Genomic DNA, 23,462 nt, shown 5'->3' with positions numbered 1-23,462 from the left:
TCTCGGCTGTGTGTACTCCCTCCGTCCCAAAAAAAATGCAATTCTCGCTTCTCGAGGAGTCAATGGTTTTCAAATTTGACTAAAATTTGTGCAAAAGATATCAACATTTATAATACAAAATTAGTATCAATAGATTAATGATGGGATATATTTTCGTAATAGATTTTGGTCGATACATAAATGTTAATATTAATCATTATAGACATGGTCAAACTTTAACAAATTTGACCGGCACGAATCCCATAATTACGTACTTTTTTGGATGGAGGGAGTAAGTTTTAAGGGAGAGGGCACTAGTGTCTATCGCGAGAATCGAATGCGTGTGGGCAGAATGCATATAGAGGCACTAACCAACATGTTGTAATTTGTATCTCACCGTCTCGACTGTGTGTGTGAATTGTTTGTTCATTACTAGAAATGCTAGCGGCGTTGCCGCATATGGCCAGTGTGTGGGCTGCATCCACTGTAGATGGCCCCTGATTTTCTGTTGGCTATGGTGAGTTTAGGTAGCTATGGGTTGGATGTGTACTGAAGCTTCTTATATGTTGCAGCATAGGTAAGACAAATCTGTTGTTTCATTGTTTTCACGTAGGTGTCATGATTTGCAGCCTGTTTTTGCATTTGGTATATATTTGGACTTCATATTGTCATTGTATATATTTCCATTTTTAATTTGATCTACAATTATTTTTAGTATTTAAATTTTTGATCATATTTCGTTTTGGACAACTTTTGATTTTAGTGTGTTTTGGTGTTCAAATTGAACATATAATGTTTATTTTATGAAACAGGTTGTGGTTTGATTTAATTAAAATCCGAGCATTTTTGTAAAGCAACTATATATTGAGTGAGGATCAAGACTGTTGGTTGATTTTATGAAAATCTAAGATTTCTTTACAAATTTCCATGAACAGGAAAGGTTAGGCTGCGGGTTAAATTTTAAAAATATTGAGTTTCTTTTAATTATTTGGGAGAGAAGGCAAGACTGCGTGTGGCGAGTGGAGGGACCATTTGAGTTGTACATGAATTATTTTTTGTATTACATGTATCTATTTTGTTTCTTTTTTTAGTATGCATTCTTGTTTGGGCATCTACGTATCTCTTCGGCACTTGTCGTGTTGTTGGGGCTCTCTTTAACTATAGAGACAATTAAGGTTGAGCTTCAAATTGTCAAATAAAATTAAATATTTGTTGTTGTATTGTTTTTGCAACTGTTCTGCTGGCTGCGCTATGTTAGGCTGTCCGTACTTGTAATACTCTAAATTCATCGTCTAAAAGAAATATTCTATCGTGGTCATCGAGATTCTCTTCTCTATATCTAGTTCTTCTGCACCCATCCATACTCTATATCTCGCTCTGTACCGACTACCACATATTTTATTCAACCATTTGGAACTACCATCTCCTCTCGTTTTTTTGTTTCCATTTTACAGTAGTTTAATAACATAATTTTTTAATCGAATAAAATAGCTTTTCCTCATTTGTTCTCTCTCTTTTCTTTTTTCCTCCTTTTCTGTTGTTTTCTCTTTTTCTTTTTTTTCTTTCCCCTTTTCCTTTTGGTCTCCACCACCCTCTTCGCTCCCCATCCACACCCTTCCCTCTGTCGCTCTCGCTCACTGATGGGCAAGTGTGCCACTTTGTGATGGGGTACAAGCATATTATGCTTATTTATGTACTTACAATCTTGCAGTGGATATTCAGTTGCTGATTAAATAGTTGGAGCATACAAGAGTTTCAGATATAGATATACTACTTAGCATACCACTTTTGATAGATTCATTTTTAATCTTTCATCCCTGGTCACACAAATAAAATTTCACAATTGAAGAGGTTGCTTCATAGAAAATCATGAGAATTCTTCGAATAATTCAATGCAAGAGGAGCCTTTGAAGATTAGAGTTGTGCATTATATGTGGACCTAACAAAAAGAACCCAGGATTAATTGATTGATATAACAGTATCAGTTTCCTAAATATTGTATAAAAATCAAATAGCAAGTAGAATTTACATCATTAGTAAATTTTGTATTGAAGACGTTGCTCTTGATTCTTTTATATATTTTTCTTTTTGCTTTCTTGTTTTTGATACAAATAGGTCTTCTTGCTCGTCTTGCACCTTTTTCGTATTGGTTTTCCATCGTCCACAAGTGTAAACACTCGAAACAATCAAGTTGACATAAGTTGCCATCCACTAATAGTAAGCTCCAATATGGCTTCAAAAAAATAGTAAGCTCCAATATTATCCTCACTGCAGAATACGAAACACAGATTGCAAAGTGAATCTGAGTGGTCAATGTTTAGAGGAGAAAATGTTGTCAGATTCAGTAAGATGAGTATTTTAGTTTTTAAGGCAGGCAGGGGAAGTAACTCCTATTAATTAGAGCATAAATTTGGTTTTGTAAGCTCTGCTACATGGTAAGAAGCACAAAAAAATTACCAGCGCGTTTGTTCACAGTGTTAGCTGCTTACACATTGCAGGTTGCAATGGATGAGTGGTCAGTGTGGTTAGATTAAATGTGGTACCATAACACGAATAGGCAGAGGAACCAGATCATGCTCATATCTTGGTCTAGTGGTTATCAAGTGAATCTCAAAATAACTTTACATTTCTGTTCTTTATCTATCATATGTAACCATCAAGGAGCCAGAGAAATCAATCTGTAACACCAGGATTGAAAAATGAAATTTTTTTGACGCCATTTGCAGGATAGGAATAGAAGAAAAATAGATACCTTCACAAAGTAAGTATGCTATACACCTGGGAGCTTGGCATTTTGTCGAACACCTTGTTGGCAGTGGAGGTAATGTCGACTATGGCCATTGGAGGGATGGTACAGTAAATAAAATAAGACCTTTGCAGAGGTTTCTTAATACTGAGAAATCTATATGAATATATAGTCTAAGCAAACATATCAGTAGCTAACTGGCGCTACAAGTGGTAGCTCCACAACAGAAAATTTAAGGCTCCACAACAGAAACAGAGAAAAACAGAGCTTGACACCTTGCTAGGAGCTGCTATGACATGTAAGATGAAGATGCTGTAAAAGAAATGTTTTTCCTCCACTGTGAAATCCAATAAGCACATGTCGCTAGCTAATCAAGTTCTTCACAATCAAGCACGATCAAATATTTGTGTTGCCAATTGCTTGTCACCTGAGTCCCTGTAAATGTAGAGGTCAAACTATTAGTTATCCCTTGGTACAAGCAGAAATTAATAACCTGTTGCTTTCACAGTAATACCTTCTGCTTCGAAGCCAGATCACTTGATACTGAACCCAATGTAACCTAGAAATCTTTATTAAGTGGTTCCACTATCAAGACACCCAATGACAATTTCTTTGGTAGAGTCCCTATTGTACAGCAAAGGAAAATAGAATACTTTCAGACAGAATATATAAAACCAGTTGAAAAGGTATGTTGTGCCTGAATAAAAGAGTGCTGCTTCGAAGCCCAATCACTTGATACTGAACCCAATGTAACCCAGAAATCTTTATTAAGTGCTTCCACTATCAAGTCACCCAATGAATACAGATCTACTATAAGTTATATTAGTATTCGGGAGAAAACATTAATTTATCGCTGCAACCTTCTATTTCTGGTAGAGCAGTCCCAAGAGATAAGCTGCTGAACTTTAGTTAGAATATCCCTGATGATTGTTGCGATAAAAAAGGTGCTTCTGTTAGCTGCACGGTATGGACCCAGTAAATAGCAAGGATCCTCGAATAAGTTGCAACTATGATTGAGCAGATCATGCATATCCTACTTGATCTAATAACAGCATCTAATTTTTTGCACTGCATCTTCACTACTTCCAACATGTGCAGCCACTATTTTTTTTAAGTTAACATGTGCATCCACTATAGTTTCATTTATTCAAGGACGACATAAAAAGGAGCACATTTCAATATACTTATGGGCAGGTACATTTTATCTACACCATCGATGGAACGTACGGGGTACGTACCTGTTGCTGTGTGGCTCTCATGCTGCCGGCTTTGCCGTGCCCACCGTTGAGCTGGCTAGCCAGGAAATATAACTTTGTTGGCATCGAATAAAATTACGGGGGTGAAGGATTGTGATGCTTCCTGTGTTAGGACATGCACATTTTGTCAAACATCTTGCAGACAGTGGAGGCAACAGGTGGAGATGTACCTACGTTGGAGGCTATGACTGGAGCTGTTGATTGCGTTGGCATTGCGTCGATCTGCAGCCGTGCGAGCTGCTATCCGTGGTCACCTCCGTTGTTGCACTCTGGGAACTCCGGAAGTCTCCAGTGGGAGGTCTGTCAAAGGGAGGCTAGTAGGAGCTCATGCGTCGCATCGTTTTGCAGCTGGTGCGAGCTGCATATGGGCCTCCAACGCCTGGATTGCTACCCACATCAAAGTAGAGGGGGATGGGACTGGGAGGGGAGAGGAGGGGGAGGTAGCTGACGACGATGGCCCTGCGGTGGCGGGTGGCACCCGCCGAATTGGAGGCCGACCACGCGGCGGCTGTGGCAAGGCCACAGTGGGAAGGGAGTCGGCGCCAGGAAGATGACGTCGGTGGGTTGCCCGGCAGGAGGACAACGGCGGGTGCTGCAAGCGGAGGGAGGCGCTGGCGACGCAGTAGGCGAAGGGCGGCGGGGCAGGCGGAGAGGCAGAGGCAAGCCGGAAGCGGAGGCGGCTGAGCGGGTTCGCAACGATTCGCGAGCGCCGCGGATTCGTGGGTTAATGGGCGCGAGAACCGCGCCCACCCTGATCCAATGGTTGATATTACGATTTTGCGAGATCCAACGGCTAGAGGATTAGCGGGCTACGTGGCATGATGATTTCACCCGGTTTGGTGCAGGAATCGTTGGTGCAGGAATCGTATTTAGTGATTCGGCATCTCACCGTCTCCGCTGTGTGTTCATTATTTTTATCTCACCGTCTCGACTGTGTGTGTGAATTGTTTCGTTCATTATTCGGCATCTCACCGAGTCACTGTCTCGGCGGTGTGTGTTCATTATTTTTATATAAAAGTTGTAAAGCGGACAGGAACTGATGTCTATTCTGAGAATCGAACCAGGATGGACAAAAAGCATACAGAGGTACCAACCAAGTGAAGCGTCATTCGTACCTTGTTCTATCTCGGTGATAAATTCATAATAACCAATTCTGCTTTACACTTTCTAGTAGATAAGGAATTAAAATGCTTTACACTTTCTAAATTAGATTTTGCCTAGAGAAAAAAAGACATCCATAGGAAGAATTTGCCACAACATTCGCTGTGTTCGCTCTGTTTGTCAGCCAACCAGTCAGCAGTATTGTTCTCTCGTACTAAATCAGCACCAGCCACCGACTAATCAGCAGTATTGCTCTCTATAACAAATCAGCACCAGCCACAGTCCAGCAAACACAGCTATTGGAGTGCCTTGGAACCAGATTACCGCAGTATTACTCCGCGTCCCCGCGAGATTCTGGTCGTGTTCTTTTCATTTTTCTAACTCTTTATGCTACAGTGCAGAATATTTTTTTATAGGCCAAAATTGCCGCTGTATGTGCCTGAATCCCATCGTTCTCGAACATAGCCGCCCCTCCCCCCTCCTCGTATGCCCTCCGACCGCGTCCGTATCCGACTGCTTGGATATCGTACCTGGACGAAACATAGCCGTGCGATCGAAAAAGAAGGCACACGTGGCGATAGATCCCCTTTTCACCGGTTGTATTCATCTTCTCGCCCATAATTTTCCCCAAATCCCTAACTTCCCCAATCCTCAAAATTTCCTCAAACTCTGAATTTCCCCTAAATCAAAGTTCACTGTCGGATCTCTCGGATCGCCACCACGGTCAGTCTGCTTCGCCCTGATAGCCCATTCAATCGCTCGATCTGTTCTTCTCTTTGGTAATTCTTTGTTGTTTCTGTCCAAATCAGAGCAGAGGAATTTCGTGATACCTGTGCTACGAATGCCATGGAGGAGGAGGTGCGTGGAGAGTTGAATCCACTACTTCAAACTATAGAGTTTGCTCCTTCAACATCTGATCCAAATCAAAAGCTTGATTTGGTGCAGCCTTCCGATCCCAATCAGAAACCTGGTTCGTTCTGGTGAACTGTTCCAGACTCTTACTCCTTGTTAGTGCCAGTTCGATTTTGCCTGATATTGTTTCACTGTGTCTCATTTTGATAGCGAAAAAGCCGACTCGTCAATGGGCTGCGTGGACGCGGCAGGAAGAGGAGAATTTCTTCAATGCTCTGCGTCAAGTTGGAAAAGTAAGAAGCATACATTATGGATACAATGCTCTTCTGCTATTTACTATCTAGTTAGGGCATACTAATTGATTGATTGGGAATCCCATGCTGTTTTCCCCAGAATTTTGAGAAGATTACACACCGTGTTCAGAGTAAAAACAAGGATCAGGTACGTAATTACCAAGATGTTCTTTCTGTTCTTGCCATTATAGGACAGGGAAGGGTGGGTGTGTGGGTGGGTGGGGGGGGGGGGGGGGGGGGGGGAAGGGGCTGAGGAGATTGCGAGCTCCATGTCAACATTCCTATGGGAGGAGTTCCTTACCCTTGCAACCAGTCATTATTCTTCAACTTTCAACTGATTTCACTTTTTGTTTTACTTCCTTTCCTTTCAAACCTTGTTTAAATCCCAAAATTTGAGATCCCACCAATTAATGCTGATAGGTTTCATTTAGACATAGTATCCTTCAGACTTTTGGGTTTTCTTTATGTTATCATGTCTTCCATTTAGGCCCTGCACTGTGACTAGAAATGCTTCACATTTCAGAGTTCTCCTAGAGCAACTTGAGACCTAAGGAGCTTGTGCCTTTGATAGAACTGAACAGTGTGCAGTATTTAAAGTGGTAGCTACAGTATGGTTATCAAATCTTTGTTGCTTAAGATGTTTAATCGCCTCTTACAATATCAAATGGCTGTTTTATTATACAAAAGGTTCAATTCCATTGTATATGAATGTAAAATAAAAATATTCAATGCTTTTCTTGCCATACAGGTCAGGCATTACTACTATCGTCTTGTTCGGCGCATGAAGAAACTACTGGGTCCTGGATTCTTACTTGATGCAAAAAACTCCAAGGATACCATTGCTGCTATGCTCCGTTGGTAATTTAGTAGATCTTATGATGTGCAAATTGTCTGACAAATATAGTTCACATTTGGTTTTATTTATTCATCATAGCAGCAAAAAACTAGCAGTTACTTTGTAATATTTCCTGAGCTATCTCTTTGACATAGGACTTAGGATATATTGTCTTTCTATTACAAAACACACTGGTAGATTGTAGCTAGCCAGCTATAATATTAATATCTGAGACTGGGACTGACAGTCAGTCATTATAATTTTGTTATGTAGTAGATATCTTGTCATACTACTGGTCTGTTATGTACCTTTCTGTCAGATCCATTTAGTTAAAATGGTTCTCTTGATTTTGAAGTGCTTGGCTTACTTACATGCACGATCTAAATTCAATTTATGGTCATGTAGCTTCATGATGATTCTGCAAAGCTTCCACATAATTTCGTTCTGGTTTAGCCAACATCAGTTATGGTCATTCATTCCATTAAAAAAAAAGTGCTCCATTCCAAAACTGTACTTGATGTTTTCATCTCACATGGCTCTCCTCCAAAGAACCTTTTCTTAATAATGAACACATTTCACTGCTAAGGATTTGCTTGTTTGACTGTTAGTGGGAACAGAATTATGCAGGTAGAGAGAGTTAAACTTTCTTACTCAATATTGATGTTTGAATTGCCCTTGTAAAAAGGGAGCGAACATTGTCTGTTGTTAATTATCATCGCCTTTTCATTTGACCCTGCACTATTTCTTTTACATCGCATGGAAAATTCTCAGATATTAGCTGGTTTTTGTGCAGGTGGTCTCTGCTCGAAAAATTTAGCTGCAGTGCATCGAAGCTGCATCTGAAGCCTCGGAGATTCAAAACATTTGTAGAAGCATTGGTGCATTACTTTGTCCCCATTTTTTTTCTTTCAGTATAAACACGTCTTCTGTTTTTTTCTTCTTCCTCATGCAGCATGTCTCTTATTTTATATAGGTAAATCAACTGCAAAAGGACAGAAATAAGTCTAGACGAAAGTGTCCAAGAGTGGATATGTGCATATCTTCTCCATCTCCAATTGTCAGCAAGAGTCCTGGGAATGAGTCTTTCCCTGTAAAATTCTTGCCAGTTGAAGCTCAAAATGGTAGCAGAGTGGCATCTCCTAAAGGGGCATTTTTCAAGCGGATGCCAGAAACAAATTGTAGCAAGTCAGGAGTGACTAAAGGAGACCTCTCTGCCACAAGAACCGTGAAACAAAAAAGGAGGGCAGGTGGGAACATCTTCACTTTTCTTTCTATATGATTAGCCTTACTCATCTTTTGTCACACGATCTCCATGCTTTGAGTTTTGACAGAATCTTTGATGGTTAAATTATCTTATGGAGGAGCTCTCTAGCATTGAACCTTTGTTGCATTAATGTGGATAGCTGGTGATTTGTTTCAGGTGGTGTTGTTGCATCTGCTGCATACAAAAAATGGGAGAGAGCAGCCATGGCAGGTGTTTCTTTAGTTGCTGATGCAGCTGAGGAGCTTGAGCGCAACGCCATTAATCCTGGCGTGTTATGTAATGTTGATGCAAGAACACTGGCATCTTCATCAGACAAACTTTCTACTGTTGATGGTATTGCCTCTAGCAATTTCGTTTTTGTTCCTGTGTTTACTGAACTTTGTTTCGCACCTCCTTGAAGTTAACAGTAGCAGATGCACATTCCTATCGTCTTGATGTGTTTATTCTGCATTGGCAGGCATTAGCACAAACCAGATGAAGGAAGCAGATTCACAAGCACCTGCGAAGCTGAAGCTGCAGTTATTTCCAATAAATGAATCTACACGGAAGGCATTGGAGAAGGTAAATCTGGTCTCTTTTTACTAGCAAACTGCATATGAAACTCCATCAGCTGTATTTAACATGTCAGCTGTTACTGGTGAATTATTGGCTGAGCACTAAGGTTTGTGTAGTCAAATTCATGCATTTTATAGATGAAAGATAATGAATGGATTACTTGATTAGTGCCCTCTGCATTTTTATCAAACCTTTCTTTATGGTTCGTGTGGGTTTATGATATCACGCGCTTTTCTCTAATTTGTGAGCATATTGGATATGGGCATATGGGCATGACTGCCTTGTCTCTTGACAGGATGAACATAATCCACATCTGGAGCTCACATTAAGTTCTAGGAAGAAAATATCATCTGTGCTAGAACACCTGAACCGCAAATGGGGTAACTCAAACATCGCATCTGGAGAGCTTATTCTTTTTCCATATTGTGCTCATCAAGAGGATTTAGCTATATATCAGAGGTGGACAACAAGAGATACTGTTGCAGTAGCTGATGTGTTTCTTTCTGTGAATAGCCCTTCTGTTTTCCGTTTAAGGTATATAATTTCCTTGTTTGATAGAAAATCACAATCTACTAGATCACTAGTAGGCGCATATAGATTGCTAATTGCTGTGTCAACCTTTTGTTGTTAAGGTATGGTTGGTTTTCCCTTGTTGAGCTTGAAGCAGGAGTAAGTGAAATATCTTTAACCCATTTTGAGAACTGCATGATACCGGAAGACATCCAGGTCAAATCGCCCTCAGGAGATAAGGCTTGTGTGCAAAAGGATGGTACTTTGCTCAGTAACAGTATTCTTGAGCAATATCCTTGTAGTTCAAAAGATCAGTCAGCACTATTGCATATTACACCATCTTGTACAGGCAAGAACACAGAGCTTCCAGAGCAGCCCACCAGTGCACCCCCCTCTCAGTTTGGCAGCCAGAAGCAAGTGCAGGCTCCTGTAACTCAAGCTTTTGAGGTTCTAATTTCTGTCTCATGCATGCTTCTGTAAAGTGACATCTAAATGTTTCTATGGGCTATCTTCCTTTCCCTAATCATATATATTATCTCTATACTTTAGGATGATCAAGGAATGAATTGTGCTGCAATATCCGAAGGAGAGTGGGCAGATACCCTTACTGATATCAGTGTTGGGTACTTATTGACTGAAACATCCAACGGTGCTCATTTGGACTGTATAGGAACTTCTAGCATAAAAAATGATTTGTTCCTTGAGAATCCGTGCAGCTATGACTCGTTTGATGCTGCTGTTGCCCTTCATGTCTCTCGTTTTCAAGCATCAGAGCAGCCAGCCCGTACTCCCCATTCAACCATCTGGGGAGCAGAAGAAACATGTGATGGGTTCAGTTTTAATTTGTCAGCCTCCAGGAATCAAGAAGGCTCAAACACTCCATCTAGCAGCTCTCCTGATACTGACAATGAAGCTCATCCATTACATTCAGAAGGGTTTAAAGGTTTTCTTCAGGTCTGCTAACATCTTCAGGCTCTCCTATAAGCAAAACAAGTTTATACACTTTTTTACCTTGTTTACCCATATATTATTTAATGGAATAGGACTTGACTGGAGGAGAGGCTGCTGGTGATAATCCTTATAATGATGATGCCAAAGACAGGGAGGAGTTGTGTGCTAAATCACCACCTCGAAATGAAGACACTAATGAATTGAAGGATCAGTCTCTAGCTGACATATATTGGGTACTAGAAGAAATCCTAGTGTTCTTTTATATCGCCCTTATCTGAGCTACGCTTACATTTTTCTCTTTTTGACAGCCTGATTCACTCGGACCACTGGACTTGGACATACCGTCCGTGAGATATCGAGCCGATGACCTACTCATAGGGGACAGTCAAAATAGTTGGAATCGCATGATGGCAAATAGTCTTGATGCATTCCGGAACCTTTCGTTCTTCTCCTCGGTGGATAAGAACGACTCGATTCCATCGATCATGTAGAACTGGTGTTTAGGGTTCCATCACAACTTGCTGCCTTGGTTGGTAAGGAACCGCCGGTGCTGCATTTCGCTGAAGAGGGAGCTTTATATTGTCCAAGCGAGCTGTGCGCTGCTGACCCAAGTATCCAACAGATGCGGACTCGCTGCATTGGAGAGGGACGCATATGTTGTTGTAACTTGTAAGATAACATAATGGATGTGCTAACCTGTTTGTCGGGTGCCACAATTAGGGACACCATAATTGAGGTACTAAAACCACTTTCAAAAACACAAACATATGTTAAGGCAACTAGGCCCACGAAGGCCCACGGCCTATTTCTCCCTCAGAGGAAAGGAAAGGACTCAAAGAAGTCCAGCATGTGGCCCAGCCACATCCCCCTCGGGCAGGTGGCCAATCTCCGCCTCGCTCGAGGGCCCCTCTCAGGCCCACCAAACAAACTCCGCCCCGCTCGAGGGTAGCGGATCTACCCTCAGGCGGGTCACTCATCTCCGCCTCGCTCGAAGGCTCCCCTCGGGACCCTCGACCGCGCAATCGCATTTCCGCCTCGCTCGAGGGCAGCGAACCTGCCCTCGAGCGGGTGGCCAATCTCCGCCTCGCTCGAGGACAGCGGACCTGCCCTCGAGCGGGTGGCCAATCTCCGCCTCGCTCGAGGACAGCGGACCTGCCCTCGAGCGGGTGGCCAATCTCCGCCTCGCTCGAGGACAGCGGACCTGCCCTCGAGCGGGTGGCCAATCTCCGCCTCGCTCGAGGCCATCTCTCGGCACAAGAGACAAATGGCCCCGCCGCCCAACCGACCGCCGTACGAAGGCATTAAAAGCCAGCCACTCCACCACGGCTCAAAGGGCAGGCGGCGTCAGACTGCCACTCCCGCAGTGGATGTGACCGGCGTCCCGTCCACCGACCCCGGTCACCGCTCTGCCACTCCAGTCGCTGTAGCAGTACTGTGGGCATTCAATGCGGCATGAGGCAAGTTGGCGCCGCCCCCGTTACTGTTCTGCCGACATCCATCGCCGGACCCATCTCCCGCTGGGGAAGGGGTCCGACGATGTCACGTGTCCTGCCAAGAGGGGCACTCAGCACGCACGGGCGCGACCCCGGACCTCCCCCTCGTGGGGTCCGGGACTTCTACGCGCTCCCGGACCTTTTAATGTGCACACCCGCACTCCGGCCAGGGGGTCCGGGACCGTCCCACGCCATTACTACCACTGGTACACTACAGGACGGCCGCCGCCATCTCCACGGGACCAAGGACGAAAATCCAGGACGACAGCGACACGCGCCGCCTTCCCACAGTACACTTTCTACAGTGTTCGACCACTGTACCCCGCGATTCAAGGGAGAACGACGACTTCCGCGCCCCTACACTCATGTACACCGCCTCTCCTTACAACTATAAAAGGAGAGGATGGGCTTCCTTTTGTAAAAGAGGAGGAGGGATCTCTCCAATCGAAGGGTGGAAGCAGGCTCCCTGAACTTCCCCTTTCAGAACTTTCAGCACGATTGAGTACTCATCTCAACTAACTCCACTTCTAGCAGAGACTTGGGAGCTTTCCTCCCACTCTCGCCCCGCTTGTATCCCCTACTGCAAGCACCCCGGGTGCAAGATAATACAGTGCCCTCGCACACCCCCTCTGCTGGACGTACGGCCCCACGGCCGGAACCAGGATAAACTGTGCGTTATTGTGATTGCCTCTTGCACCATCATCTGGGACGAGGAAACACGCAGCATTTACTAGTTGGGATCCAGGCCCCCGGGTCGGGACACCGACACTGTTTTTCCATGTAAATTGTGGTGATCTTGTACAAAAGCACATACAAGCGCTTGGTTACAATAAAGCTTCTCCTGCAGTGTATAAGATCATTGTGTCCAGTGCCTAATGACTGCCAAAGGGTTGCGCACTTCTTCGTTCAACAATTGAAGGGAACTGCATGTATATCGCCATCTGGTAGGCCTGCTAATGGGTTGGGTTGAAATGTGTTTTATGGGGTGGGTTTTGAAATGGAGTGTGTTTGGATGATTTAAAATGGGTTGTATTAGTTAATGGGGTGGGTCGGGGCGGGTTCTATATAAATGCGGGTTGAGGCGGGTTGGGGTGGGTTGAAATGAATACTTTTTACAAAATAGTATAACTATATATAAACGTGGGTCCCACGTGAGAGCTGGACTCTGAAATTAAAACCACGTGTTTATATCAGAAAATTTTATTTAAATTGACTAAATTTTGTTGGAGATGACTCAGTACGACTGGCAGCTATTTTGTGCAAAGTAGTGTGGCTAGAACTACCTGTGGGCCCCACATGAAGAGCCGGACCCTGAAATTAAAACCTCACGTTCACACTATAAAATTTTATCGAAATTGACTGAAATTTGTTGGAGATGACTCAGTACGACTGGCAGCTACTCTGTGCAAAGCAGCGTGGCTAGAACTACACGTGGGCTCCACATCAAGAGCCGGACCCTAGAATTAAAACCTCGCGTTCACACTATAAAATTTTTATCGAAATTGACTGAAATTTGTTGGAGATGACTCAGTACGACTGGCAGCTACTTTGTGCAAAGCAGCGTGGCTAGAACTACACGTGGGCTCCACATCAAGAGCCGGACCCTAGAATTAAAATCTCGCGTTTACACTATAAAATTTTATCGAAATTGACTGAAATTTGTTAAAGATGACTCAGTATGACTGGCAGCTACTCTGTGCAAAGTAGTGTGGCTAGAACTAAACGTGGGCTCCACATCAAGACTCGGACCCTGGAATTAAAACCTCGCGTTCACACTATAAAATTTTATCGAAATTGACTGAAATTTTTAGAGATGAGTCAATATGACTGACAGATACTCTGTGCAAAGTAGTGTGGCTAGACATATATGTGATCCCCACATTAAGTGTAGAACCACTAAATTCCTCTGCATAGTAGAACCCATGGGTTTTTATGGGTTACCCGCTTATAATGGGGCGGGTTGGTTAGAGTTGAGAAATTAACTAATTGGGTTGGGTGGGGTTGGGTATCTAAATATGTTAATTTTGGGTGGGTTGGATATGGTGCGGGTTCCAACCCATTAACAGGGCTACCATCCGGTCCTGCGTGAACGGCACATATCTGTCCGACGCAGGGCCTGCAGCCTTCATCCTTAGAACAGAGCAGTCTTTTGCCATTGCAGGTGCTCCAATCCTTCACCGATGGCGTCGGTGTGCTCCTCCGCTTCGCCTCCTCTATGCTCCTTTGTTGGGGTCCGAACTTAGGGTGGGCCTCGGCCCACCAGGCCCACTCACTAGATCCGTGATCCGTCGTCAATGCTACCGACCCGGCGGCGCCCGGCTATATGAATAAAACCCTAGCTACTCCACCCACGCCGCCTCCCTCGAAAACCCTAGAAGCTCCTCACCCTCCCCTGCGGCGGCCGCCTTCTCCTCGCGAAATCCTTCTCGCGTCGCGAAAATGGTAGGGTTGCACCTTCCTACTCCTTGCTTCCTTCCAATTCTCCCGTCTTCTCCGTCGAATCGAATCAACCTCCTGCTGATCGCCGGTGGATTTTTTCCCCCTTTCAGAGCCAGGAGGCGGTGAACCCGAAGGCGTACCCGCTGGCGGATGCGCAGCTGACGCTTAGTATCCTCGAGATCATCCAGCAGGCCGCTAACTACAAGCAGCTCAAGAAGGGCGCCAACGAAGGTATCTTACCAGTCCCATCCCCACGTTTTGTGCGTTGTACTCGGTTAATTTTGATGTGTTTGGCTTATAATTGTGTCTTTTGTGTTTGCGCCCAGCGACGAAGACCCTGAACAGGGGAATATCGGAGTTCGTGGTGATGGCGGCTGACACCGAGCCGCTCGAGATCCTTCTCCACCTCCCCTTGCTAGCTGAGGATAAGGTACTGATATGCTTTCCCCCTTTGTTCTGTTTCACATTTTTTTGCAGTAGCGCTGTGTGATTATTTTTTGTCCGTGAAGTCTACCTTATGGTTATCGCTAGCTTCTTGCAGGTTGGTTAGTTATTATTTTCCTTTGTGTTGAGGGTGTAATTGGATTGGATAGTCATCTGTATGCCATGTTCATTCTGAATATGTGATATTTGTGATGTGGTATGTGGCTATTAATCTGTGTATACGTGCAGCTGGAGTTTGGCGGACGCTCCTCTAATGTGCTTAATGCTCAAACAATGTAAACGACATAGGCTAACTCTTTGTTTGACTTGAAATAAAGTGGGGAGACCTTTTCTTTAAAAAAAAACAAGCTGGGATTGTATGCGGGAATGAGGGTTTTAACTGTATATGGGTTTAAGTTGTTTGAGAGTCTTATTTGCTTTGATCAAAATTGAAGCCAACTATTTTATATTAACTTAAAGGTTATTTGTAGTCAGTTCTGTTGTATATTCCTTGTTGTTTAGTCTGTTCAAGAAGCAATTACTTTAACTGTGCTAATGTTAAACGTAATGCATATTTGTAATCAATTCTGGTGGACATTCTTTGTCGTTTAGTACATCTGAAAAGTAATTACTTAGTTGATTGTCCGCAGCCTTCTTTAAAGCTTAAATGCTATGTCTTCCAATGGCAGGAATTAGGTTTTTGGGCAGCTAACATGATTTATTCGATGGTGTAAGGGCATGTATTAATAATTTAGCCTTGTAAAACTTATATAGCTGTAGTCTAGTTAGTTCCATGTGCTTCTTTCGCCCATTTTATTCTGCTTGATGATTTGAACGTCTTGTATACATTATTTCTGTGTACCCGCTGAAAGTGCCATATGGTCAATCACCGTGGTTAATTCATTATCCTATGATTTGTGCAGAACGTGCCATATGTATTTGTTCCATCAAAGCAAGCTCTTGGTCGTGCTTGTGGTGTTACAAGACCGGTTATTGCTTGCTCAGTGACCAGCAATGAGGGTAGCCAGCTGAAACAGCCGATTCAGAATCTCAAGGTACTTGATATTTCATCTTGTATGTGTATCTTGATGTTATAGTATTTATTTTTCAGCTGTTCAGTACATGTATCTCACTAGGTTATTCAAATTTTATGATTTGCAGGACTCTATCGAGAAGCTTCTCATCTGATTTACCGAAGACCTTTCAGTGTGATGGGCCTCAGCGACACATTTTTCAGAGGCTTGGACTGGTGATGGTGTCTTGTTTACTAGATTTTGTGCGTTCCAAACTATGTTTGAAGACTGTTAAAAGTCGATCATACTGGAATTTGTGCTGCGGCTTCTTATATTTGTGACTTGTGTAAGATGTCTGTATCATGGTGGCTGGTTTCTGTCGAGATTCCGACCATTATTGTAACAGCTGTGTCTGGTTGCAACTTCTTGCGACCACTTGCAAGCACAAAAGGTTCATTTGTGTTGGCTAGGTGAAATTGGGTGCCTAAGGTTGTTGCCCATGTTTCTTCTTCCATTGCATTATTGTTTTGCCTGTTCTGTGGCAAAGTTTTACTTTTGTTTTATACGGTTCATTCCGCCTATGCTGACTGGAAGACTCTCTCTCCTGAGTCGTCTCAGCATAGCCGGTCCCAAGCCCGGATAAAGGAGGAGGGTTGCGTTAGGTTTTGGCAAACCAGCATAAAAATAGCCACTCTAATGGATTTGAAACCCACAAGAAACTCGTTGGGGTGTAACCCTCTTAGCGACGCGCTACATCGGAACCCGGGTGGTGATAAATGGGCAAGGGCCGGGTCGTCATCCCCCCAAGGGCGCGTCGTATCATGACCTGGGTACGATGATAAGTGAGCAAGGGTCGGGTCGTCACCTGAATGGCGCGCTACATCTACGCCGGGGTGTAGTGAAAAATGAGCAAGGGTCTTCGCATTTCCCTCGACGGGTGCGAAGGGTAAGGAAGCTAGCCGAGCCAACTAGGATTCGTATAGGTAGCTAAAATGTAGGGTCCCTAACGGGTAAGTTGCGAGAGCTAGTTGATGCAGCAATTAGGAGGCGTGTAAATATTCTATGCGTTCAGGAGACTAAATGGAAGGGCAAGAAGGCGAAGGAGGTTGAGGATACTGGCTTCAAGCTTTGGTATACGGGAGCAACTCCGGGTAGGAATAGTGTAGGCATCTTGATTGATAGGAGCCTTAAGGATGGAGTCGTAGAGGTCAGAAGGCAAGGCGACCGGATTATCCTAATCCGGTTGGTAGTTGGAGATTCGGTTTTGAATGTGATCAGTGCTTATGCCCCTCAAGTAGGCCTTAGTGAGAGCACCAAGATGCAGTTCTGGGAAGATCTAGATAGCATGGTTAGTACCGTGCCTACCAGCGAGAAACTCTTCATAGGAGGAGATCTCAACGGCCATGTGGGTGCGACTAATGTAGGGTTCGAGCGAGTGCACGGGGGTTTTGAGTATGGTAGCAAGAGTCAAGAGGGGGAGGATGTGTTGAACTTCGCGTTAGCCTACGACTTGTTGATAGCGAATACCGTGTTTAAGAAGAGGGAATCCCATCTTGTGACGTTTCGTAGTGGACAACACTCGAGCCAGATCGACTTTATCCTTGCTAGGAGGGAGGATAGACGTGATTGCTTAGATTGTAAGGTGATACCTGGGGAGTGTGTTGTCCCTCAACACAAGCTTGTGGTGGCGGACTTTCGTCTTCGGGTACGTGTCCACCGGGACAAACGTACCAAGATTGCGAGAACAAAGTGGTGGAAGCTTAGAGGGGAAGCGGCACAAGCATTTAAGGAAAGGATGCTAGGTGAGGGGCCTTGGGAAGAAAGAGAAGACGCAGATGACATGTGGCTAAAGATGACAACATGTGTTCGGAAGGTGGCCTCAGAGGTGTTTGGCGTGAGTAGGGGAGGCAAACAGGAGGGGAAAGACACCTGGTGGTGGAATGACGAGGTGTAAAGGGCTATTAAGGAGAAGAAGGAGTGTTTCAAGCGCCTCCACCTTGACAAGAGTGCAGCCAACATCGAGAGCTATAAATTAGCGAAGAAGGTTGCAAAGTGAGCTGTGAATGTAGCAAAGGGTAAGGCGTATGATGATCTGTATCAGCGGCTAGGCACGAAAGAAGGGGAGAAGGACATTTATAGGATGGCTAGGATCCGCGAGCGGAAGACAAGGGACATCAACCAAATCAAATGCATTAAGGATGGGACAGATCGACTGCTAGTGAAGGATGAGGAGATCATGGATAGATGGAGAGAGTAATCGACAAGTTGTTTAATGGGGAGAGTGAGGGCCCTACCCTTAAGTTAGATGACTCTTTTGACGATACCAACAGACGTTTTGTGAGGAGAATTCAGGAGGTAAAGATCGGGGAGGCTTTGAAGAGGATGAAGGGAGGTAAATCGATGGGCCCTGATGGTATCCCCATTGAGGTGTGGAGATGCCTAGAAGATAGAGCAATAGTATGGTTAACTAAGCTTTTTAATCTCATTTTTCGGTCAAACAAGATGCCGAAAGAATGGAGGAGAAGTATATTAGTACCTATCTTCAAAAACAAGGGTGATGTTCAAAGTTGTACTAACTATCGTGGGATTAAGCTGATGAGCCATACGATGAAGCTTTGGGAGAGGGTTATCGAGCATCGCCTAAGAAGAGTGACAAGTGTGACCCAAAACCAATTTGGGTTTATGCCTGGAAGGTCAACCATGGAGGCGATTTTCTTAATACGATAATTGATGGAGAGATATAGGGAACAGAAGAAGGACTTGCACATGGTCTTCATTGACCTTGAGAAGGCATATGACAAAGTACCGAGAAATGTCATGTGGTGGGCCTTGGAGAAGCACAAAGTCCCAACTAAGTACATTACCCTCATTAAGGATATGTACAAGGATGCGACGACGTTTGTCCGGACATGTGATGGCAACACCACTGACTTTCCTATTAACATAGGCCTACACCAGGGGTCAGCATTGAGCCCTTATTTATTTGATTTAGTGATGGATGAGGTCACAAGGGATATACAAGGTGAGATCCCTTGGTGTATGCTCTTTGCTGATGATGTGGTGCTAGTTGACGAGAGTAGGGCAGGGGTTAATAGAAAGTTAGAGCTGTGGAGACGCACGTTAGAGTCGAAAGGGTTCAGACTTAGTAGGACCAAGACCGAGTACATGATGTGCGATTTCAGCGCGACTAGGCATGAGGGGGGAGACGTTAGTCTAGATGGACACGTGATGGTCCAGAAGGATATTTTTCGGTATTTAGGATCGGTGCTACAAAAGGATGGCGACATTGATGAAGATGTTAGGCATAGAATTTCAGCTGGCTGGTTGAAATGGCGGCAAGCTTCTGGCATCCTTTGTGACAAGAGGGTGCCACAAAAGCTAAAAGGCAAATTCTATAGGACAACAATTCGTCCGGCGATGCTATACGGTGCTGAATGTTGGCCTACAAAAAGGCGACATGTCCAGCAACTGAGTGTAGCAGAGATGCGGATGTTGCGGTGGTTTTGCGGGCACACAAGGAGGGATAGAGTCCGGAACGAAGTTATTCGGGATAGGGTCGGAGTGGCACCAATTGAGGAGAAACTTACCCAGCATCGGCTGAGATGGTTTGGACATGTCCAACGAAGGCCTCCTGAGGCGCCGATGCGTAATGGGGTTCTTGAGCGGGTCGATAATGTAAAGAGGGGTAGAGGTAGACCTAAACTGACGTGGGATGAATCGGTTAAGAGAGACCTTAAGGATTGGAATATCTCTAAAGAGATAAGCTTTGGATAGAAGCGCTTGGAGACTAGCTATCAATGTGCCTGAACCTTGAACTTATTTCTTTCGGGTTTCATCTCTAGCCTACCCCAACTTGCGCTTGGAGACTAGCTATCAATGTGCCTGAACGTTGAACTTATTTTTTTCGAGTTTCATCTCTAGCCTACCCCAACTTGCTTAGAAAAAAAAGGCTATGTTGTTGTATTCAGGTATAATGTGTCATAGTAGTTTCCTTGCATGGCAACTGCATGTTTGCGTGGTCAGTGGTTGTATGTCACTTGTTTTTCCAATCTCTCCCCTTGGGAAGAAAATGTTTGGCGAAAGATGCTCTGATGCCGTGCCAGGCAGTGATTCGTTTTAACAGCCACCCTAAAAATTTCTGCTTCATCGCGCCGCTGCTCAATGATTTTTACCTCGTTACCTAAAAAAAAATGTTTTTTACCTCGGCACCGCAGGCCTATCGTCGCCCCCTGGCTGGGGCGCTGGGCCGGCAACGCGAAACCCGCGACCCATGTACCGGCCCGTGATTGCGGGTTGCCGAGGCTTCTAGGTCGGTTCGGGGCGCCGTGGGACCCACCGGACACCGCAAACACGTTTCGTGTGCCGCGGGACAAGCCGACCTTGCCTCCGCTTGCAAGCGGGACCCACACTCCCGAGGCCAATCAGGGGCCGCCGCTTAACCTGGCCCACTCGCGACGGTTCCTCACGGCACCCGAACGCCGTTTCCTTCCACTGACATGCCGCCCCGGCAAGCGCGTAGACCAACCTGTCAGTGAGCCGTCCCGCAACAAGGGCGTAATTGAAGTCGGACGCGCTAGTTCCCCGCACGACTCGGGCACCTCGCCCCCGGCTTTAAATAGCGGCCTACCCCCTCTCCATCGAAGAGACTCCCTTTGTTTAGAAATTCCCCTCCTCCGTAGCGAAACCCTAGCCGCCACGCCAAAACCAAATCCCGCCGCGCCCGAAATTTTCCGGCGGGCTATTCGGCTCGAATCGGTCGATTTCGAGCGATTCGCGGTCGATTACGCCGGCTTTGCCGCCAACCCTTGTGATCTCTCGGCGCGGTAGAGCGCGGTCGCCCGTCGGCCATGTCGAGGTGCTTCCCCTACCCGCCGCCGGGGTACGTGCGAAACCCAGTGGCCGTGGCCGAGGCGGAGACGACCGCTAAGGTTTGTTGAACCATCGGATTTACACACGCACGTGCCTGGATCATTTGCTCTTGCCTGTTGCTTTTGATCGGATCTGTGGGTAGTGCGTGTGATTTGGGGGAACGCACGTGCCGGGAAGCTAACCCCTCGGCGGAGGGAAGTTTGTGGATCTTGTGCACCTTAGCTGCGCGAGGTCTATCAGATCGATTGAAAATTTTAACTGGCATGACCTGTAGTCGAGATTGGTTACCTCAAATATTCGAATCTTGGTTGCGAGATTGGTTACCTCAAATATTCGAATCTTGGTTGCATGGCTACCATGTATTCTCGAAGAAAAATAGAATCACAAATTTGATTCAACTGTTGCGTGTTGATCTTGTACATTCAATCTCCCCAGAAATTGCTTGGGATTACATGAGAGATCCTTGCAAATTTGGAATGCCCAAATTGGTGCTTAGCCATTTTTTATTCGTAAAGTCTTGTTAACCATGAAATGCTTTCGATGCTGGCCAAATACTTGTTGCTCAAAATCTTTTGTATACCAATGGATTCAATAAAGTTATTGTAGAATTTATGGTGGCTCAGTTTGGTTTTCTGGACATGGTTTGATTCTTTTTCTAATTTTCTAATTACCAATTATTGTATCCTTATAGGTTATACCCGAAGCTTGTAATTGTAACCCTTTTGGTATGAATTGTACTGATAATTGTGGTAGGGTTCCTTGATGCAATCGTTTTCAGTTTTCTTTTACTTAGCCGCTGAGGCTCACTGCATTTAGGTCTTCTTATTTAGGGCTTCTGTATTTTGTGTTGGCCATAGTGGTTATTTTTTTATTCAAATGATGCATACAATGTTTTGACTCTTGTCCTTCAGATTTCTTTGGATTATTTTGTTCACTTGTTTGATTGTTTTCATTGTTAGTTTTCTGTGCTGTGTAGAATTTGCAGTATTGCAGGTCCCGAACTATTGTAAAGAAAGGAATGTGTTCAATATAATTGTAGCTATTGCAAATGAAATTATCAACTGAATCGTTGTGAAGCATCCATGTCTGAACTGTAATTGATTGCACTTATGTGCAAATGCTAAGTTTGGTTCCTGTTTGGTTGTGTAAGTATCCAAATACATTATAATAATATTGCCGAAATGCTGCATTCCATTTCCTGTCGTCCGTTCTAAATCAGAACTGACGATTACTCTGGTAACTGAAGCTTCAGAAAGAAAGTGTAAAGGCTGAAAAGAAGAAAGAGAAACGGAGTGACAAGAAAGCTCTTCAGCAGGGTGAGGCATCTAAACATTCAAAGCACAGCCATAAGAAGAGGAAGCATGAAGATGTCAGCACTGCTGGTCAGGAGCCCAAAAAGGTCTCCAAAGATTCGGTTGAGCAGTCGGAGAAGAGTGGACTCTCAGAAGAGCGTGGAGCTCCTTGTTTTATACAGACTGTGCGTGACTCCCCTGAGAGCTCGCAGGACAGCGGCAAGAGAAGAAAGGTTGTCCTGCCCAGTCCTAGCCAACCTAAGAATGGTGAGATCATTGTCCTTTTTTTATTATTTTAGATTTAGAAACTACTGTTTCAGGATTTTGTTCATCGCAACTTTTGATTTTACAGGGAACATTGTCCGCATCAAATTTAGAAGCAATCAAGACTCCCAAACTGTATTGGTTTCACCCAAGGTTCTTGAGCAACCATCTATCCAACAAATGGGATCAGGTTCCCTGTTGAGCAAGCAAGATTCAGTCCAGCATCACAACGAGGTGAATGTAAGATCCGCAGCGGCACACCAAACAGTAAAAAAACGAGTGATAACAGAGCCCCCTGCAAAACCGATGCAGAGATTTGTCTCCCAGCCTGCAGTGAAGGTCACACATCCGGTTGAGTTATCTGTGAAAGCACCAGCGGGAAGATCTGAACTACTACCTCCGAAAGTTTTGGGAAGAGTGGAGCCTTCACCTTCAAGAACTATGGGAAGATCTGATCCTCAACCTGTCAAGATGACGCAGAGAGTTCAACATCCACCTGCTAGGGATTTGCAGAAAAGTCCTCAGGTTCCATCTGAGAAGATTCAAAGAAAAAGCTATGCGGTTAGTACAAAGGTGGCCCAGAAGGAATTCAGATCTGATATTCGACTGCCTGAAGCCCCACAGCTTCCTGTTCTGCAGAAACCGAAGGAACCACCTGTCCTCAAGCAGCAACAGGAGCCAATCATCTCTGTGCCCAAAGAAGAGCCTTGCTTCTCTGGTAGGAATGCGGAAGCTGCTCCAGTGCAGGAAGCGAAGCTGTCCCGGTCAGATAGAAAGAAAATCCGCAAGGCTGAGAAGAAAGAGAAGAAGTTGAGTGATCTCTTTGTTACCTGGAATCCCATTTCGCTAGAGATGGAAGGTTCTGATCTTGGTGAGCAAGACTGGCTGCTTGGTGGTACAAGGAACACTGATGCCAGCATGACCTGCAGAGCAAGTGATTGTTCGGTACCCGTCCAATCGATGGAGCAGCAGCCTTCGTTGCAACCCAGGGCGACTCTTTTGCGGGACCTCCATATCTACCAGTTGCCATATGTTATTCCTTTTTAAACGAGTGGTGAAGTAGATGAGAAGTAGGAGAGGTGTTGGGAGAGAGCTGTGTGGATGTGGGAGATAGTGGTTCCCTGCCGCAGTTTTCCAGCTTTGTTCCAGAGTGTTTCTTCGTTTGGTGACAATTGTGCTAAGTCTAACTTACTGCACTGTTTATGAATTCTTTCGCTCATTTATGTTTGAGCTGCAAGTGACCTAATTATTGGAAGTTACTGTTGTATAACACGCTGTATTTGTTCCATCCACGATCTCCAGAATTTATATGTTAGCTGTACAATTG

At 44.7% G+C, this 23,462-nt stretch overlaps 3 protein-coding genes and 1 long non-coding RNA gene across 7 annotated transcripts; 3 read left to right on the top strand and 1 right to left on the bottom strand.

The window, feature by feature from the left end:
• Positions 1-1,587: 1,587 nt before the first annotated feature.
• Positions 1,588-4,344, bottom strand: LOC120690478. Its single transcript, XR_005681755.1, has 4 exons — positions 4,152-4,344; positions 3,001-3,160; positions 2,732-2,810; positions 1,588-2,247 (listed from the first exon to the last, which is right to left on the bottom strand). It is a non-coding gene; the product is annotated as an uncharacterized LOC120690478 (long non-coding RNA).
• A 1,200-nt stretch (positions 4,345-5,544) lies between these two features.
• Positions 5,545-11,055, top strand: LOC120690476 (TSL-kinase interacting protein 1-like). 3 transcript variants are annotated; one of them, XM_039973131.1, is made up of 15 exons: positions 5,565-5,805; positions 5,892-6,052; positions 6,145-6,227; positions 6,328-6,375; positions 6,976-7,085; positions 7,856-7,940; positions 8,036-8,309; positions 8,483-8,659; positions 8,784-8,887; positions 9,177-9,415; positions 9,514-9,650; positions 9,741-9,838; positions 9,941-10,345; positions 10,435-10,575; positions 10,651-11,055. In XM_039973131.1, the coding sequence occupies exons 2-15, from the start codon at positions 5,929-5,931 to the stop codon at positions 10,831-10,833; spliced, it is 2,208 nt and encodes a 735-aa protein (XP_039829065.1). In that variant the 5' UTR covers positions 5,565-5,805; positions 5,892-5,928; the 3' UTR covers positions 10,834-11,055. The 3 variants fall into 3 exon arrangements, with proteins under 3 accessions (XP_039829063.1, XP_039829065.1, XP_039829064.1); XM_039973129.1 differs by having other exon boundaries at positions 5,545-5,805; positions 9,514-9,838; XM_039973130.1 differs by having other exon boundaries at positions 5,566-5,805; positions 5,897-6,052; positions 9,514-9,838.
• A 3,055-nt stretch (positions 11,056-14,110) lies between these two features.
• On the top strand, positions 14,111-16,222 carry LOC120690475 (NHP2-like protein 1). Its single transcript, XM_039973128.1, has 5 exons — positions 14,111-14,277; positions 14,385-14,505; positions 14,601-14,704; positions 15,621-15,752; positions 15,859-16,222. The coding sequence occupies exons 1-5, from the start codon at positions 14,275-14,277 to the stop codon at positions 15,883-15,885; spliced, it is 387 nt and encodes a 128-aa protein (XP_039829062.1). The 5' UTR covers positions 14,111-14,274; the 3' UTR covers positions 15,886-16,222.
• A 4,132-nt stretch (positions 16,223-20,354) lies between these two features.
• LOC120692050 lies at positions 20,355-23,456 on the top strand. 2 transcript variants are annotated; one of them, XM_039975254.1, is made up of 3 exons: positions 20,355-20,638; positions 21,826-22,138; positions 22,224-23,456. In XM_039975254.1, exons 1-3 carry the CDS (start codon positions 20,558-20,560, stop codon positions 23,180-23,182), a joined length of 1,353 nt encoding a protein of 450 aa, XP_039831188.1. In that variant the 5' UTR covers positions 20,355-20,557; the 3' UTR covers positions 23,183-23,456. The 2 variants fall into 2 exon arrangements, with proteins under 2 accessions (XP_039831188.1, XP_039831189.1); XM_039975255.1 differs by having other exon boundaries at positions 20,367-20,638; positions 21,832-22,138.
• Positions 23,457-23,462: the final 6 nt, after the last annotated feature.

Source organism: Panicum virgatum, chromosome 9N, assembly GCF_016808335.1.
Source record: "Panicum virgatum strain AP13 chromosome 9N, P.virgatum_v5, whole genome shotgun sequence".
NCBI lineage: Eukaryota > Viridiplantae > Streptophyta > Magnoliopsida > Poales > Poaceae > Panicum > Panicum virgatum.
The sequence above is the reverse complement of the archived record's forward strand: the minus strand, read 5'-3'. Positions and strand labels throughout refer to the sequence as shown.

What these genes read in the sequence shown, in the direction of transcription:
- LOC120692050 (XM_039975254.1), top strand. Translation starts at nt 20,558, where the DNA reads ATGTCGAGGTGCTTCCCCTACCCGCCGCCGGGGTACGTGCGAAACCCA. An exon ending in AGGCGGAGACGACCGCTAAG is followed by an intron (nt 20,639 to 21,825) that starts GTTTGTTGAACC and finishes TGGTAACTGAAG; the next exon opens with CTTCAGAAAGAAAGTGTAAA. An exon ending in TCCTAGCCAACCTAAGAATG is followed by an intron (nt 22,139 to 22,223) that starts GTGAGATCATTG and finishes TTGATTTTACAG; the next exon opens with GGAACATTGTCCGCATCAAA.
- LOC120690475 (XM_039973128.1), top strand. An exon ending in CAAGAAGGGCGCCAACGAAG is followed by an intron (nt 14,506 to 14,600) that starts GTATCTTACCAG and finishes GTTTGCGCCCAG; the next exon opens with CGACGAAGACCCTGAACAGG. An exon ending in AGCCGATTCAGAATCTCAAG is followed by an intron (nt 15,753 to 15,858) that starts GTACTTGATATT and finishes TATGATTTGCAG; the next exon opens with GACTCTATCGAGAAGCTTCT.
- LOC120690476 (XM_039973129.1), top strand. Translation starts at nt 5,929, where the DNA reads ATGGAGGAGGAGGTGCGTGGAGAGTTGAATCCACTACTTCAAACTATA. An exon ending in CGATCCCAATCAGAAACCTG is followed by an intron (nt 6,053 to 6,144) that starts GTTCGTTCTGGT and finishes TCATTTTGATAG; the next exon opens with CGAAAAAGCCGACTCGTCAA. An exon ending in CACGGAAGGCATTGGAGAAG is followed by an intron (nt 8,888 to 9,176) that starts GTAAATCTGGTC and finishes GTCTCTTGACAG; the next exon opens with GATGAACATAATCCACATCT.